The 18,892-nt window shown below is 35.8% G+C and overlaps 3 protein-coding genes across 6 annotated transcripts in view; 2 read left to right on the top strand and 1 right to left on the bottom strand.

The window, feature by feature from the left end:
- Positions 1-7,347, top strand: part of LOC101892021 (pre-mRNA-processing factor 19) — a 33,307-nt gene extending 25,960 nt beyond the window's left edge. The window contains exon 4 of the mRNA XM_005191613.4: positions 7,064-7,347. Within this exon, the coding sequence (XP_005191670.1) occupies positions 7,064-7,208 (145 nt within the window). The 3' untranslated portion in view covers positions 7,209-7,347. The remainder of the gene's footprint in view (positions 1-7,063) is intronic.
- On the top strand, positions 2,566-4,516 carry LOC131804225 (eukaryotic translation initiation factor 3 subunit L-like). Its single transcript, XM_059126787.1, is given in 2 exon segments — positions 2,566-3,093; positions 3,096-4,516. Coding segments are annotated over 2 exon segments (1,497 nt in total). The 5' UTR covers positions 2,566-2,858; the 3' UTR covers positions 4,358-4,516.
- Positions 7,348-9,565: 2,218 nt separating the features above from the next.
- LOC101892702 (ragulator complex protein LAMTOR2 homolog) lies at positions 9,566-15,507 on the bottom strand. 4 transcript variants are annotated; one of them, XM_059126776.1, is made up of 4 exons: positions 14,361-15,294; positions 14,207-14,299; positions 10,007-10,199; positions 9,566-9,777 (listed from the first exon to the last, which is right to left on the bottom strand). In XM_059126776.1, exons 2-4 carry the CDS (start codon positions 14,224-14,226, stop codon positions 9,652-9,654), a joined length of 339 nt encoding a protein of 112 aa, XP_058982759.1. In that variant the 5' UTR covers positions 14,227-14,299; positions 14,361-15,294; the 3' UTR covers positions 9,566-9,651. The 4 variants fall into 4 exon arrangements, with proteins under 4 accessions (XP_058982759.1, XP_005191674.2, XP_058982746.1 ...); XM_005191617.4 differs by lacking the exons at positions 14,207-14,299; positions 14,361-15,294 and adding an exon at positions 15,344-15,507; XM_059126763.1 differs by lacking the exon at positions 9,566-9,777 and having other exon boundaries at positions 10,127-14,130; positions 14,361-15,337.
- Between the last annotated feature and the right edge of the window lie 3,385 nt (positions 15,508-18,892).

The following is an 18,892-nucleotide window of genomic DNA, read 5'->3' as shown; positions in this document are numbered from 1 at the left end:
TATATATATATATATATATATATATATATATATATATATATATATATATATATATATATATATATATATATATATATATATATATATATATATATATATATATATATAAAGTTAATATACCCTTATGTTACGGACAAAATGTAAAAAAATATTCACATTTTTATTAGCGTATTTTTACGCGATTTTTTCCTTTTCTGTCAAGAGACTAAATGGTGTGAATTGTCAAAATCAGTGCAGCAGTTCTCGACTTATAAAACATTTTGTCAGATGCTGCTTTACACTACCAAAAAAAATCACAACTGCCATCGCATTAGAATTAAAAACAAAAACACTACAAAAGTACATTAAAAATTGTAAGTCATAATGAAAAAATGTCATGTAATATAAAACATTACAAATGTACGTACATTCCAGGAATCAGAATTTTTGTCATAGGAGCTATACGAAGTCGTGGAAAAGCATACGATTTTTTATTTCATTTCATTTATTTATTTAATACTTTTTTAACGGCTTATTAATAATTTGTATACGAAATTTGAAACAATTACGGTTTACAATGTCGCTAAAATTATGAAAATACCTAATATCGGGATGTACTGTTATATGGGGACTATACGAAAACGTGGACCGATATTCGATATTCAATTCGTTCGAAAGATAGCATAATTACAACAGACAGACGGACATCGCTAAATCGACTTAGAGTATATATACTTTGTAGGGTCTACCATGAGTATTTCGAGGAGTAAAAAACGGAATGCCAACGCTAATATACCCTCTATAGAATGGTGGAGGGTATAAAAACGGGTACCATATTGCTTACTATTTTTTTTTTTCTCTAATATAAGGGGAACTTAATAGTACATACACAATTAGCTTTATTCCAACGCTTCTTCGTGATACAACGAAATCAATAGATTCGTTTCATAATACGACAAAAATGAGCCACGGACCTTAGTGCAGCCAACTAAATGTTGTCGTCTCAACGTTCGAAGCCATCAACCTGTCTCCCTACAAGCTAGAGTCTTGAAATTTCAAATTTACCAATCACAAATGCAACAAACTTGTATTTTATTTGACACTTTTTTTGCAATATTTTTATATAAGGGAAACTCGTGAAAAACTAATGGAATGATGTGGAATTTTCACAACATTGGATTCATAATACGATGGTAATTCTTTTTCTTCCCGAAACGGAAGCATTTGTTCTCCACAAAAGCTGTAAAATGAATTTAAAATTCAACAGAATTTGAACATTTTTAAAATTATATGTATGTTTTGACATTACAGAACTACCAAATGGAAAAAAATGTATTCAGTAGTGGGATTGGATATTCTAACTCATTATTTGAGTTACCGACAAAAATCAGTAACATTGAAACCCAAAATTTTGTTATAGAAAATAAGTAAAAGTTGACAACATTGGTATCTATCGGTTGGTCTTAGCTACTACTTTGATTTTCTCGCTAACTACTCGACAAATTTCGTTAATCGCCAAATTATCCGAATTTTAATTTTACCGACTTTTTTCGGTAACTCAAAAATGAGTTACATGCTACCTAAAATTCGACGTACTCAGTCGACGTTTTTCACCTCATGTGGCGTTTTCACTGCACTTGATTCGCTCTCTATTCGTTGTTTGACCCTTAACTATGAATAAACTACCTAATTCTTCACACAAAATTTCCTGGGCGAACACTCATATTTGTACACTGTTCAAATCAAATTACTCTCAAAACAACGAAAAAATATGTCCCATCCATAACAAATGAGAGCTTTTATCGAAAAAATAAATTATGACATTTAAAAATTAAAAATAAAAAAATTTAATGAAATTTTAAACATTTTTGGGAAGACTGAAAATTATGAATGAAAACTACAATGTTGAATGGCGTATGTACATTCAAATGAAATAACATTTTGTTTTCTCTCTCATTCGAGGTACGCATTTTGTCCACGAGTTGAAATTTCCACATAAAACTGCAAACAAAAGAGGCAATATTTCCAAAATGTTAGTATCGTCAGAGAAAATGTTTGACAAATGTCTCTTCAGCAGAATTTAAAAATTGAAATATACAAAAATATGTTCAGAAATCATTGTTGGTGTGTTACTGTCATTTGCGTGGAATTTCTATAAAATTTGCAGTAAATATTATAAATAACTTCAAAATGTATTGTTACGAATATAACTTTAGATTTAAGTTAATTTAGATGAATTCCGTTAATTTAAGAATTTGAATTGTAACGTAAATTTCTACTACGCAGTTTATTTGAATAACTTCACAACAACAACTACTGTATAGATTTTTCTACATCCTTCCATTTCCTCTTTCATTTTCTATTTTGTTGCTGACGTACAATTCTTGTTAAACGTCATCATTGATGATCGCTTAATTCCTCTTTCTTACCCCCTCGCCTGTGTATGTGTTGTTGTTATTGTTCACTCAATGTAAGTTTGTATGTGTTCGTTGCATTGGTAGATTGTTCGTAATCTAGGCGTTACCAGATCGTCTAGAAACTTCTGTAGCGACGGGCGAGGCTCATATAAATAGGGGAAATGGAAAGGCAGTTAGTCAGTTGTGAATCAGATCGCGAATTGAAACCGTCGAGTAAAGTAAAGTGCAAAGTAAAGTTGTGTGAATAAAATCATTGTAATAATCGTAATCCGAAAGAACCCGCGTTTTATTTGGTACGAGCTGTATTGGGAAATAAAACAACGTCTACACGGGATTAAGTAAAATCCAAGAACGTAACAGTATGCTGGAGAAGATTATGGCAATGTGGAATACTATGATGAGTACGCCCATACTGGAGATCCACAATTGGATCTGGCCTATGAACGCAATAACTACTATCGCATGCCGGAAAATGTGAAATATTTCCTGCTCAACTTTTGCCAAGCTGTGAAAGACGGCGTCTTGTTTGACATCCAGAACATGTACGAGAATACCTTTCCACAAATTAGTGATCATCACTTTGATAAGTCTGCCTGGCCTGATGAGGAACAAGTAGCCGCCTTGGTTGACAATGACAATTTGTTCTTGATTCTTTACAAGGAATTGTACTATCGTCACATCCATGCACGCATTCCTGGTTGGAACAACGCATCAATTCGTTCTTCAACTATTGTGATTTCTTCAATTTAATTATCTCTTCACAAAGTCCAGTTTTGTTCGAACTACCCGACATTTGGTTGTGGGAATTGGTTGATGAGTTTGTTTATCAGTTCCAGAATTTCGCTCAATACAGAGCTCGTCTGACCGACAAAACCCAAGAAGAAATCCATGAATTGTGTGTTAACCACAGCAATGTCTGGAGTATTTTGTGCATCCTCAACGTCTTACATTCCTTGGTAGATATCTCCAATATTAAAAAACAATTGGAAGCCATCTCTCAGGGTAACGATCCCCAGGCTGTTGCCGGAGAATTTGGTGAATTATCATTCTACAAAATGTTGGGTTACTTCTCATTGTTTGGATTGTTGCGTGTCCATTCCCTATTGGGTGACTGCTATCAAGCCATCAAGGTCTTGGAACCAATTGAAATTCACAAGAAATCCCAATATTCCCACATCCCTGCATGCCAGATTTCTACATCATACTATGTTGGATTTGCCTACATGATGATGCGCCGTTATGCTGATGCTATTCGCACATTCTCCGAAATTCTGTTGTACATCCAACGTACCAAGCAATTGTACAGTACACGTTCATACCAAAATGATCAGATCAACAAACAAGCTGAACAAATGTATCATTTGTTGGCCATTTGTTTGGTCTTGCATCCACAGTGTATTGATGAGTCTATACAGCAGGTGTTGCGTGAAAAGAACTATCACGATGCCATGTTCAAGATGCAATGTGGTGACTTGGATGTATTCAAATCGTTCTTCCTCTTTGCCTGCCCACGTTTTGTTAGTCCCTGTCGTCCTGCTGCTGATGCTCCCGTTGAAGATTATGTCAAAGATCCAATGGAACATCAACTGATGGTATTCATGGATGAAGTACGACAACAAGCTGATCTACCAACCACACGTTCATACTTGAAATTGTACACCACCCTGCCACTGGCTAAATTGGCTTCATTCATTGATCCTCAAGCCAGCGAAGATGATGTATCGAAATTGTTGATTCGTCTCTTGTGTTTCAAGCATAAAATGCGCAATTTGGTTTGGTCCAAGGGTTCCAGTGGTTTGGAAGGCACATTTAAATCTGGTTCAGAGTTGGGCTTCTACATTGATGACGACATGATTCACATTGCCGATACTAAGGTTTCCCATCGTTATGGTGATTTCTTTGTGCGAAAAATTCTGAAGTTCAATGAATTGAATCGTAAATTGAAAAATATTAACATTTAAATTTATATTTTAATATTAATTCACATAAAGTAGCATCCAATTATTTTTATTAACATTGTAGTGTGTAAACGATGACTTTTTCCATGGATTCTCGACCAAGATTACAAGAAATAAAAGAAATAAGGCATTCTATATGCCCAGAAGAAAAATAAAAAAAAATGTCAACATTTACACAAAAAGTTGAAAACGTGAACGAAAATTGTAAAATTAATGATATAATAAATCTTTGGGAGAAAAACAATAATTTCTTCTTTTTCGTATTTTCGTATAAATTCCCATTAAAATCAACAAACAAAATTTTTGAAAAAAGGAATTATTTTACTATGAATTACGAATCGTGCCGTATGAACGGGTTAATTTGTGTGCCTAATTCTGAGAGCGAACAACGTGATTGAAAGTGTAATGAGAACATAGCATCACAATTTAAACACATGTAGTTATGTGAGAGTTATCCAAATACGTCGGGCGTACGAAATTCTAAAATTGAAGAATTTCAACACTGACAATTGAGCAATTTATTTTTTGTGCGTTGAAAATATAAACATAAAAATTTAAATGTTTGTTATTGGAAAATATTACAATGGGGTGAATTTAATAAAGTATCAATTTTTAAAACGTTGTTATTTGGCATTACGTAGGGATCGCATACTCACCATGATCCGAACCATGGTGGAAAATTAGATGGCATTCAAAATCTACGATATCATACAAAGAATTGAAGTCTAGGCACATCCATAGAGGTTCATCCATAGAGTAATTAGTTCAGTGAAAATCAGTATTTAAAAACTGATAATCTAAATGGGAAATTAATTCTGAAAGAAGAAATAAGAGAGTCCGAAGGCACGACATCATTAAAGATTTTAGACGTCATTGTGGTATTGCAAAATATACGTCTACTTTTTAATGCAAAAAATCGAATTAATTTTAGTCTGCTAGTATAGGGTGTAATGCAAAAAGCAGAAATTGTTTTCGCACCGATTCAATTTTATCGGAATAGATGGCATAATTAGCATATTCTAGTATGGACCGAACAAGTGGTACAAATAATTGCTTGGTAACATACGGATCAGAGAATTCTTTAGCCCATTGTTTTATGAATCCTAAAACAGCATTTGCTTTATTAACAATTGATAAAATATGATTATTAAAAGATAATTTGGTTTCAATTTGGAGGCCAAGATAAACAAAGGATTCCCCGGGTGTTAAAATGTTCTCGTTAATTTTATATAGAGTTGATAAAGGAGTAGATTTACATTTTTTTTTTTAAATTTAAGTCCATGAAATTTAAATAGCACCATGAAAACAAGTTATTGAGGTCATATTGAATAAATCTGACTGTCCACTGGACTTTTGTGTAAAAAATATCTTTAAATCATCTGTATCAAACGCATTACTAAAATCTGTATAGATTGTATCAGTTTGCATACCATTAATAAATCCCTTTACAATTATGGAGGTAAATTGGGTAAGATTTGTGATAGTCGAAAACCCCGCCCGAAAACGATGTTGGTAAGGACCTAAAAAAGGCTCAACTTTATGTGAAATTATTGGTCTGTTCCAGAACTGCTAGAATGTAAAAGTTTTTACTTCGATAACTGATTTTCCCTTTATGATATCGAAAAAATTGTAAAACTAGTTGCGGGTACTGGAACACAGCATATATCAGCTATTAATTTTTCGAATAGTTTTGGAATTGTACTTAATTTTGCAATACCCCTATAATTGGGTGCGTCAGATAAGCTATCTGATGGAATTAAACAAAATTTCTTCCAGAGAGAGGGAACGTATGTAAATTTTAAAGAATTATTAAACAATAGTGTTAATGGGGTAGCTAAGGTGGTATAACAATATTTTAGTATAATGCTAGGAACACCATCAGGACCTGCGCTCTTAATTGGTTTTAAATTGCGCAAACCATCAGATATATCTGTATCAAGAAAATGTGAAATATTTACCTGTCCAAGTTGACACAAGTCATAGGGATAATGATCAATTGATTAAGAACCTTTAGTTGAATAAACTGACGAAAAGAAACTTGCAAAGTATTGAGCGATCTCGCTATCATTAAAATAATCTTTGTTTTTGAATTTTTAAATTTTGATTGAAGTCTTTCTTTTTAAATTTATTAATAAATTGATTTTGGATTTTTTTATCGAATGTTTTTTTAATTCTATCAAGGTAATCGTTATACAATCAAGGAGACTCAAGTGTGTACTTCGACCTTGAAATAGAGTTATTAGCGTAGTCAATGTCAGATTCCGATTTTTTAAATTCACGGAAAAACTGGTTCTTCAAGTTCTTCAAACTCATCAACTCACATGTTATCCTTGATGACTTATTTGAACTACTTTTGTATTATATATTAATTTAACGTCTCATAACATTTCTCGATACTAAGTTCATATTCAGTACAATTTTTGCAAGTACATAAAGAGGCCCAATGGAATCAAATTACAAAACGTCATATCGAATTTGACACTAGTATTACTATAGAGTAAAATAAGCTGAAGTTTGTTGCTACCTATAATTATTATACTGTAATGTGCTCTGTCTTGGAAATTTTGGCTTTTCTTATCATTGTATTTAGATCGTTAAGCTCGAAAGGGAAACATTGAAATAATATTTAACATTTAAACCTAAATTTTATTTATGCGTGAATTTCAAATTATTTTTAATATATATTGTATACATTTCTTCTTCTTTCAGGATATATCTGTGTAAACAATGGCAGGATTTGAAAATATTCAATGACCACACAGCACTTGCCACAGGTGTTCGTTTCGGAAAACATGCTCAGTATATTGCATCGACGAGTATGGACCGTACGTTAAAATTGTACGCCATAGAATAAATTTCGTTTTTTTATTAAGTTTCTTTAAATAATAAGTAATAAATGTCATTTAATTTGAATATAATATTGATTCTTAACTTTTCCAGAAGCAAAAACCCACTTAAAATTTACATTCATAATAAACTTATAAAAAGTTCAACGATAGTTTTATTCAGTCATAACATAACGCTGTCACCCAAAATGTGTGTGCTAAAAACCCTTTTTAATTAAACAACAGAATTGATGATATTTATTGATAAATGCATTTTTTCATTTGTTATGTTTTTGATATTTGACGAAATTTGTCGGTATTAGACGAAACTAAAGTAGTTACTAAGAGTATTTTAACCGACAATTTGTCGAGCACCCCGAAAGTGACAGGGCGAAGCGAAGAGTAGGAACTAAAGACCTGGGCCTCAATTCTTTTTCTATGAAAATGTGAAATGAAAACTTTATAAAGGATAGAAATGTCAAATGAAAAATTTTATAAAGGAAATATTTTTCATTTCATATTTTCATAGAACAAGAATCCACCCCCTGCACAAGACGAATTGTATGAATTATGCTTTTTTCGACACACTGACTTTGTCTACTCAGTCATGCGTTATGTATTATGATGGGCAATGACAACCACAACATTCCCCATTTTGATTCATGTGTGCCATTGTCGAAGGTTGGATCGTGGCATGGCTGACTCGAATATTTGCATGGTTTTCTCCATAAATGCAGGGTGTCAACGATGACATCGAACCGTGTCATCGTCAAATTGTGTGTCATTTGTGTACGTGTGCTTTAATTGAGAGGGTGTGTGTGTTACTTTCGACGGTGAGGATGTGCTTTTGTGTGTGCTGCAATTTTAAAGTAACAAACACCGCGTAAATATAAAATTGAGTTCAATAACAAAATGTGCATAGACATCAACAAATGAATAGAAAAAAATGAAATATATACTGAACAATTCCAATTTATTGGTGATTATCATGTTGGCCACAAAAAAGAGGTAAATATTGTTTGCCTGTATTCTATCTTAATATAGTGTTCTTTTAAAATTAAAGTTTGTGGGCAGAGATTTGACTCTCATTCAATAACAGAATACGCACAGAATTGAACAAGTATATAGTGTTGTTATTTGAGTTACAGTAGCACTCATTCTCATTTACACCTCACTACCGGAGGCAAACATTTATGATATTTTTCAGGGGATTATTGTTTTTTAATAAGGATTAACATTTTAGATTGTTTCGTCAATGACTACGAAATGTGAAAATTTTGTGTGGACCAATTAGAAGTACCTTTAATATTTTAGTATTCGTCAAAAAATTCTTTATTACAAAAATTTTATATTTTCACATATCGGAAAAGCAGGTAGCGATCGCGCATTGCCTTCATCACATAGAACATTTTTGTATGCCACACTATTCAACATTCCCTTTTATTGGTTATTACATGTTATGACGATGGGTTTGAGTGTGACCGACATGACGAGACATCGAGCATTTGGTTGGATGTCACGTACTGTTATGCGTTTGATCAAACAAGGCACAACCTAACGAGCATTTTCTCTCCATGGCATAAATAGAGAAAATTGTCACATTTGCAGCCCTTTAGTAGGAACCACCACAGTTTACCATAGGTGATGTTGCGAATGCCATCCGGAACGCAAAGTCATCCAAAGCGTTGGACCGAGAATGAATCTCAATGACAATGCTGAAACAGCTGGATACGCCGGGAATCGAGTACCTAATGAATGTTCAACCTGTCGCTAGCCACCCACATAGTTCCCGAAGCCTGGAAATGGGCCGGGTGGTCTCGCTACTGAAGCAAAGGCGAATCGCACAGGCCGATTTCGCTTTTGTCGCCAGTAGCTAAGACTCTCCAGTTGCCAACACACTTGAACTTGAGTTGCCGCCTCCTTTAGACATCAAGCAGTATTTCGCTGTCATTCGGACAGACAAAACCCGCAATATCGTTTGCAAGCACATATCGTTGTGCATGAAAGGCATATTGTTGCTACAGGTAATATCGTTACCACCAACCAATCAACCTAGCAATAAATAGTTGCATGTGTATTAAGAAAAACTCTTGTTTTTTATTTCTACTCATATTTGCATAACCCTACGGTCCACTGCTAGACTCATTACTCCCCTTTGAGCTAAACAGTACCATTTCGGCTAAACGTTTACCATAAATTGTGCCCATTATGATTTTCTGCAATCTTTAAATTAAAATTCAAAAAGCTTTACAATATAATTAGTCGAATTGAAAGAATTGTATACAATTTAAAAAATGGCAATTAACTTTAAATGTATATTACAAAAATATTTTTACTCAGTTGTAATATGCTATTTTTCAAAATTAATTAAAAGCAAACACACACATTAATTTTTACATTTTTATTTCCAAAATTACTCTCACTATTTTTTATATACATCTAAATGGTAAGCTATACATTAATACATTTTCATTAAGATGCTGCTGCTATTTGCTTTAATGGACCTTCTAGATATGAGGCCAGTGCCATTGCTTTCTGCTTTAGTAATCCCAATCCCACCTGTTCTTTTGCATACAGACATAACAAGATACTGGCGACCTGGAAAAGGTTAATATTATTTTATTTTGTTTATTTACATTCAATACAAAGAAAGCCACTGAAGGCCAATTATACATGCATTGGAAGATTAACTTAAAAATAGTGCTAAACTATGATAGAATAGACAAATAAAAATTAACAATAATAAGAATGAGTATGGCCCCAGCCATATGAATATTTTATTTAACATTCTTACCAAATTGTGCAATTCCTTAAAAATACAACTTACTTTTGTGATTGCAACGTGTCCACATTCGCAGTCAAGCAAAACAAATTGTAGACGATCCTCCCGAAACGCATTACGTCCATGTTTTTCATATGCAGCCCAGATATTACTTGCAATGGCTGCTGTAACTCTTGCATCTTTGTCTTTATCGCCATAACCAGAATAAGCAAGTAACGCTCCTTCCTGGCTAAGAAGCCTTTAATAAATAAAAAGGTGACTTGAGTTTTTAACAAGTTTTTCATATAAGTTTCAAAATTTTTATGATGATGTTGTTTTGGAAAATCAGACTTAAATATACTGAAAGTACTATAGAGTGCTGTTGTTGTTGTTGTTGTAGCAGTAGTACATGTGTGTGTGTTTGTGTTCTGCTAATCTGGTTCCAGCTCCAGGTTTAGAAATTCGGCTACTTTAACGGGCTGTAGCCAGAGATCCTCTGGAGTGAGTTGGGTAGGTTTGGCTGAGCAATTAAAAAGGTGTAGCGTATTGTGCGGGCCTGTATCACACGCCGGGCAGGCGTCACGCACATCTTCATCAATTCGTGCCCAATACGAATTGAGGCGACTACACCATCCTGAACGTAATTGCGCCAAAACTACTCTGGTTTGTCTAGGCAGCTGACGTTCTTCGGCTGCAATGGATGGGGGGTGGACTCCGAGGACGGCATTCACTTTATAACTGCTAATAGCATCCGCGACTGCATCGGTGTGAATGCCACTCAGACCTGCCTGATAGGCTTCTTGATCTAGAGGCTCTCTCTTGTAGCGCTGGACCTCCCTCTCTAGATCATGTATGTCCTTCCTGACACGCCTGGGTGGGGGAGAGTTATCCACCATGTGATGGTTGGGATGGCTCTCACGGTAACACCCAAGCAGGTACTGCAACGAAAGCATATGATTATGCTGACGTAAGGGAAGGACTTTCGCCTCCTCATGTAGATGGTCCACTGGTGTCATGAGGAGGCACCCTGTCGCAGTTCTCAGGGCAGCGTTCTGGCAGGTCTGGATATTCTTCCACTGCGTAGCACTAGTATTCGCAGACCACACTGGAGCCGCATAGTTGACCACAGACCGACCTATCGCGTTATAAGAGGTCAACAAGGTTTCTTTGTCCGCACCCCAAGAGCTGCCGGCTAGCGCCTTGAGGACCTTGTTCCTACTTTTCATCTTGTCGCAGATAGCTGTGGCTTGCGCGGACGACTTGAACATGCTGTCGAACGTTACCCCAAGAATCTTGGGGTAGTTCGTGGTCGGTATTAAATTCCCCTCGACCTGAACATTCAGCTGTGTTCTCATCTCCGCAGACCATGTGATAAAGAGTGTGGCCGTTGATTTCGTGGCGGATATTTTCATATTCCTCGCGTGGAAGTATGCGGCAAGCTCCGCGAGATAGGGGTTCAACCTTTCGCATATGTCATCGACCACTGGACCCGACGCCATGATCGTACAATCATCCGCATACGTTACGATCTCAATGCCGTCTGGAGGGCGAGGAATTCCGGAAAGGTAGAGGTTAAACAGTTCCGGAGATATCACCCCACCTTGGGGAACTCCCTGTTTCACTCTACGGGCTTTGGACTTCTTGTTCCGGAATTCCACGTACGACTGGCGTCCACACATATAGTTGATTATCCAACGTTTCAAACTTGGCCGGAGGGTAGTTCTCTGACAGTGTGGCATGATTGACCGTATCAAATGCCTTTGATAGGTCAAGGGCTACCAACACTGTTCTGTCACACGGCCTGTTCTGGTTTAGTCCTCTACTAATATGTGTGGAAATGGCGTGTAATGCTGTTGTGGTACTATGTTGTGGACGGAATCCATGCTGGTGGTTGGCAACTGCATAGCTTCCTCTAATGCTGGGGAGGAGTAAAGCCTCAAGAGTCTTTGCTACTGGCGACAAAAGCGAAATCGGCCTGTACGATTCGCCTTTACTGGCATCCTTGCCTGGCTTCAGTAGCGGGACCACCCGGCCCATTTTCCAGATTTCGGGCACTATGTGGGTGGCTAGCGACAAATTGAGAACTTTTGTTAAGTACTCGACTCCCGGCGTATCCAGCTGCTTCAACATTACCATTGAGATTCCGTCCGGGCCCAACGCTTTGGATGACTTAGCGTTACGGATGACATTTGCAACATCACCCATCGTAAACTGTGGTGGTTCCTCCTCGGCGGGAAGAGATCTGATACGACGTAGTACTCTTCGCTTCGCCCTATCACTCTCGGGGTGCTCGACAAATTGTCGGTTAAAATATTCCGCGCACCTCTTCGGATCAGTCACCGTTACGTCGTTAAAAGTGACTGAGGTCCTATCATCCTTTTTTCCAGGGTTCGAGAGCGACTTAACCGTTACCCACAGCTTACTCATATCGGTTCCAATGTTGCAGCACTTCAGATGGTCTAGCCACTTTTTCCTCTTATGCTCCTGTACCAACCGGTTGACTTCCACTGTCAAATCACTGATTCTAGGATCAGTAGGGTTGGTACGACGGAGATCATCACGCTCGTTTGCTAATCCCGCTGCCTCTGCTGGGAAGTTTGGTCTTATCTCGGGTATTCGACCAGCAGGTATATAGCGAGCGGCTGCAGCTCTGATGATGTTTCGGAAAATCCTTTCTGCTACCCGAACATCAGAAGGGTTGGGCAGTTCTCTGAAGCGGCGGTTGGTGAATTCTCTGAACTCTGGCCAGTGAGCTTTCCCATGGTTAAGGAAAGTGCGGCGTTCAGAGGTTATGAAATCGGGCGACCTGCTTATGGAGACGATTATCGGGAGATGGTCTGAGCCAAGAGAAATGACGGGTTGCCAAGTCACGTCATTTATCAGACCGGGTGACACTATGGTTAAATCTGGCGAACTGTGACACTCTCCTCTTATTCGGGTGGGGGCATCCTCGTTAACCGTGCAGAATGTGGAGCAGTCAATCTGCTCTGCCAGCGCTGATCCCCTCTGGTCATTACCTAGGACGGAATGCCACAACTCATGGTGGGCATTAAAATCCCCTAGTACCAGGCGGTTATTGCCTACCAATAATGGGCTAATATCAGGCAAATAACGTGGTTCACAGCTATTAATCGGCGGGATATACACATTAAGCACCTCTACCTCGGCAGTTCCACACTTGACTGCTACCCCCACACATTCCATGTATGGGTCACTAGAGACTAGCTCAAGCGAGATAGGTCTGTACTGAACAGAATGGTGTAACAGGAACGTTAATCCCCCACCTCCACTTCTGGTGCGATCCTTCCTTAGTACGTTGTAACCATAACAACGTTGTAGGCTGCAATTTTCATTCAGCTTGGTTTCCTGCACCGCTGCGATCTTAATATTCCTCCGACTCATAAATTCCACTATCTCATCTATTTTGCCTCGAAGTCCGTTGCAATTGAATTGCAAGAATGATGCACAATCCGGAGTTGGAACAGCAACATGTGGCGTTAGGTGCTGCGGTGTTGGTTGCTGTTCTGGAGACTGCGGTGGAGTGCCATACTCCGACGACGTCTCTGACGAGGACGACGAAGAAGAGGACTCGCTGGGGACTACGTTACTGCAGCAAGTCGCAACATAGTCCCTTTCGCTGTAGTCTCGCAAACGCCTAAATCCGGAACAGTTCTTGAAGTGCACCCACTCTCTGCATCCATTACATCGCACCGAGACAGATCTGTGGTGGATGACGTTCTGACAAACCGAGCAGAACCAAGGTCCGGGGTTTTCCTCAATCCCGGCACGGACCAATAAAATCCGGAGCAAGCATTCCGGGATATGCTGCTCCCAATGCAGAAAAATAAACAAACACAAACATGTACATACTGGGTTGGCAGCCGCTGGCCGAAACTGGAATCTTGTTGTTTCGGGTCAATCCGGTATCGTAGAACCCGCTGCCGTGGGATTGACTATAGAGTGCTTATCCGTCTTAGTGAAGAAATTATATTTTCCTAAATTCCCTTAACGTAAACGTTTTCATTTTCAAATGTTCTAATATTTTAATTCTTGAGTTTTGCCTTGTTAAGACAAATATTATATGTTTCTGATGATCTACATCAAATATGCCTGATGAGCCGTTTAACCAACAGCAAAAAGTTTTACATAGTGGTAAGTGTGTGATGGTGTCTCTCTGGCACTCCTTTTCACTGCAAATGTCATATCGTTAATCTCGTCTCGAAAGATAAATTAAAAAATAAAACAGGAATATAGTAGTTTGTTTACCTGAAACATTTAAAAACCATTAAAATGATAAAATTCTTTTGTTCTATTCATTCTTAATGAAACAGCATTGAATCCAGTGGCTTGTGACTCCTACTGCAATTTAGAAAAATTTTACATGTAGTCAACGTAAGCTTAAGTTAAATAATACATTTACCCATTAATAAAAAACAATATTTCTCTCTAGAGCTATATTGCTTTTACAGGAGTGAGTGGATGTAGAGTTGTTCATATAAGCCATATTATCATTATTATCCATAAAAGGGACAAGAATTACTTAATTCAATTATTTGTATGTCGTTTTCGTACTACATTTCGCCATTTGATGTCGAAAAATCTCTTCTTGTGATAATTATTTTTTTGCTCAAGAAATAAACGACGAAACGACTTTTTTAGACTGGCTTAAGTCATCGGCTGGCTTCTTCGTAAAGGGACAAAATATGCATATTTGTATGGGGTTTTATCGACCTTCCGGAAAATAGGTATAGTTCGAAAGCTAATGAAAACCTATCCAACGAGTTATTAATGCGTTTTGGGTGTTGTGTCCGAATAATTGATTTTTGGGACCTGTGGTTTCCTATGGGGCTCCATAAATATCTGGGGGCTCTACAAACATCCAGGCCAAAAAATCGATCATTTTACTATGATTCCCGAACCGTTTTCAATAAGCACATCATATGACCACTTATTGGATCAATATTTTCATGTGATACAAATAAACCAAAGAGTTTTTACTAAAATAGAGTTAAGTCGAAAACTTTTTTGTAGCTTTAGACATTGTCAAAAATATTTAAATAAATTCATCCAAAATATAGGTATGCGAACCACGCCCCAGTAAATGCCATCAAATGATATCTGGAATCGCGTTTGAAAGCTGCTAAAAATATTTTCGTTTCAGAACCTATTGGTTTAGACTGGTCAAAATTGCACTCGTACTGACACTGCTATAAAAGAAACGCAACATAAAAGAATGCCGCTCCCGGAATCCACCAACCCATTGTCGTGGGATGGCTAGACAATTTAGCTGGAGCAACAACATTAAAAATGGATATATAACTGATCAACAATGGATTTAGTCGACTCTTTGTTAATACACAACAACAAATGGACTAATATTCCCACTCATATCAGTCTACTTACAAGGTATTTTGAACACCTCCTGAACAGGCCTGGCTCAGAACTTGCGTTAGGGCTTTAGGTTTAAGCATTTCTTGTTAAAATAATAAGTAATGTTACAAAGAGAATATTTATACCAACAGTAGACTTATGCCGAACCAAAACAAAACAGTTCAAAGCAGAACAGGAACTATCGGAACTAGGCCCAGCTCAAGGTAGATCTAACAGGTAACCGCATCGGCGAATTGCTACAACAAAGCAACTTTTGGGGTCCCCTCAAATGTCAAAATTGGCATCTAAGGCGAAAAACATAGATTCGCCATGACATTTAAAGGTTGTGGCAAATTTGTTTTAACCAATCAGAAACGATGTTTTTTTTTTACATTTTATTTTGTGTGCCTCTCGTCGTAAACGAACGTCGCAATAAAAGTTTTTATTGTAAAACAAATAAGAGTAACATAAGTATTAATTGTAGTATTGCGATATTTTTTAAACCAAGAAACTTATAATGACTATATTTTACTGGTTTAAACCGAAAGTTTTTCGGAACTGCAAATGACAAGAGTCGATTTCTTGCACTACTTCCCGTGATGTGCTTCGGGAATATTAGATGTTGAGGCTAACTTATTTCTTAAAGCTGCACTCCATTCTAACCTCCTTCCTTCATTTTCTTTTAATTTTTTTTACTGGTTTCACTCTTAACTTGCTCTTAAATTATTTGAAATATTATAAAACGGTACTTTTAGGGAAGACAACATAAACAAATTTGTTGTTGCATTCATTTAGGGCGAATTCTTCATTACAACAATTTGTTTTGACATTTAATGGTACCGTCAGCTGGGCTGATGCGATTACCTAGTACATCTATCTTGGCCCAGCTCATGGCATATCTATCAGGTCATCCGATAGCACCAGCTGATTTCGCCCATATTGTCACCATTGGTACAACCTTGGTACAATAAGAAGGTAATACTATGCTCTCATTGTAATGCTATGTTCTCAGCATGGTAGAAGAATATAGGTAGACGCATCGACACAGCTGCTGGGACAATAAACTGTCAAACCAATTTTGGAATTAAAAATATTGAATGAAAAAATTATTTAAATTTGTAAAAATTGTTGAAAAACGCGTATTATAATAACCTCCGAGTGACGTCATATAAGAAAACATATAGAAATCTACTTATATTTGAAAAGACATTTAAATTTTTTTGACATATTAATGTTTCTAAGCGTTGATGCATCTACCTGTATTCTTCTACAATGGTTCTCAGAATTGGGTACACGAATTAACCCGGTCATACGGCGCAATTCGTGCTTCATAGTAAAATAATCTTTTTTTTTTTCAAAAATTCTGTTTGTTGATTTTAATGGGCATTTATACAAAAATACATGAAATTCTCACTAATATGAATAGAAAAAATTATTATTTTTTTCCCAAGGACTTATTTTATAATTAATTTTACAATTTTCATTCATGTTTTTAATTTTTGTGTTAAAGTTGACATTTTGAACAAATTTTTATATTTTTCTATTATTAAATCCTGCTGGAGAGACACTTGTCAAACATTTTTTCTGCTGATACAAACATTTTGTAAATATTGCCTCTTTAATTTCCAGTTTTCTGTGGAAATTTCAATTCGTGGACAAAATGCGCACCTCGGATGAGAGAGAAAACAAAATTTATTTTCGTTTGAATGTACATACGCCATTCAACATTGTAATTTTGTGTGGGAATTAAGTAGGCGTGGTAGAAAAGTATAGGTAGATGCATCAACGCTTGATGTGTCAAAATTTTTAAAATGTTTTGTCAAAAGAAAGTATATTTTTACATGTTTCCTTATACGATGCAAATGAGATGTTGTTATAATAAGCATTTCTCAACAATTTTTTATAGTTTTTTCAATAACTTTTCATTCATCATTTTCAATTCCAAAATTGGTTTAATAGTTCATTGTCCCAGCAGCAGTGTCGATTCGACTACCTGTATCTTCTACCATGTAAGCAGGTATTTCTTATGCTAAGTTCACATGGTACGCTTTTTCGACCATTAATTAATGCTATGATCTCATTTCAAAAATTCCTTATTTCAAAAATTTTGTTTGTTGATTTTAATGGAAATTTATATGAAAATACATGATATTCTCACTAATATGAATAGAAGAAATTATTGTTTTTCTCCCAAAGATTTATTATATCATTAATTTTACAATTTTCATTCACTTTTTCAACTTTTTGCGTAAATGTTGACATTTTGAACATATTTTTGTATTTTCTATTTTTAAACTCTGCTGGAGAGACACTTGTCAAACATTTTTTTGCCGATACAAACATTTTGAAAATATTGCCTATTTTGTTTACAGTTTTCTGTGGAAATTTCAATTCGTCGACAAAATACGTACCTCGAATGAGAAAGAAAACTAAATTTACTTTCGTTTGAATGTACATACGCCATTCAACATTGTAGTTTTTATTCATAATTTTCAGTCTTCCCAAAAATTTTTAAAATTTCATTAAATTTTTCAGTTTTTAATTTTTAAATGTCATAATTTATTTTTTCGATAAATGCTCTCATTTGTTAGGGATGGGACATATTTTTTCGTTGTTCTAAGAGTGGTTTGATTTGAATAATGTACAAATATGAGTGTTTGCTCAGAAATTTTGTGTGAATAATTAATTAGTTTTTTCATAGTTAAGGGTCAAACAACGAATAGAGAGCGAATCAAGTGCAGTGGAAACGCCACATAAGAAATATCTACTTAATTCCCCACACAAAATTTGCTGAGCGAACGAAGATTTTTGTTCTTTGTTCCATTCAAATCACTCTCAGAAGCATTTATCGAAAAACAAATTATGACATTTAAAAATTCAAAATAGAAAAATTTAATGAAATTTTAAAATTTTTGGAAGACTGAAAATTTTGAATGAAAACTACAATGTTGAATGGCGTATGTACATTCAAACGAAAGTAAATTTTGTATTCTCTCTCATCCGAGGTGCGCATTTTGTCCACGAGTTGAAATTTCCGCAGAAACTGCAAACAAAAGAGGCCATATTTTCAAAATGTATGTATCAGCAGAAAAAATGTTTGACAAGTGTCTCTCCAGTAGAATTTAAAAATAGAAAAATTAAAAAAAATTGTTCAAAATGTAAATTTTTACACAAAAAGTGAATGAAATTTGTAAAACTAATTATAAAATAAATCCTTGGGAGAAAAACAAAAATTTCTTCTATTCATATTATTGAGAATTTCATTTATTTTCGTATAAATGCCCATTAAAATTTTTTAAAAAAAGAATTTTTTTACTATGAATAACGAATTGTGCCGTATGAAAATTGTTGAAAAATTCATATTATAACAAACACCGACTTGTGTCGTATAAGAAAATATTTAAAAATATACTAAATATAAAAATAAAAATACACATTTTAATAACTTTGACATATCAATGTTTCCAAGCGTTGATGCATCTACCTATATTCTTCTACCATGGTATAGAGAGCGAATCACGTGCCATGTGAACTTAGCATAAGTATGCTAGTGTTCTTCTGCCATGGTTTGTAATAAGTAAA

The sequence above is a fragment of the Musca domestica genome, unplaced genomic scaffold (genome assembly GCF_030504385.1).
Source record: "Musca domestica strain aabys unplaced genomic scaffold, Musca_domestica.polishedcontigs.V.1.1 10, whole genome shotgun sequence".
NCBI classification, from domain to species: Eukaryota; Metazoa; Arthropoda; class Insecta; order Diptera; family Muscidae; genus Musca; species Musca domestica.
Note: the sequence above shows the minus strand (reverse complement) of the source record. Positions and strands in the feature narration are given on the sequence as shown.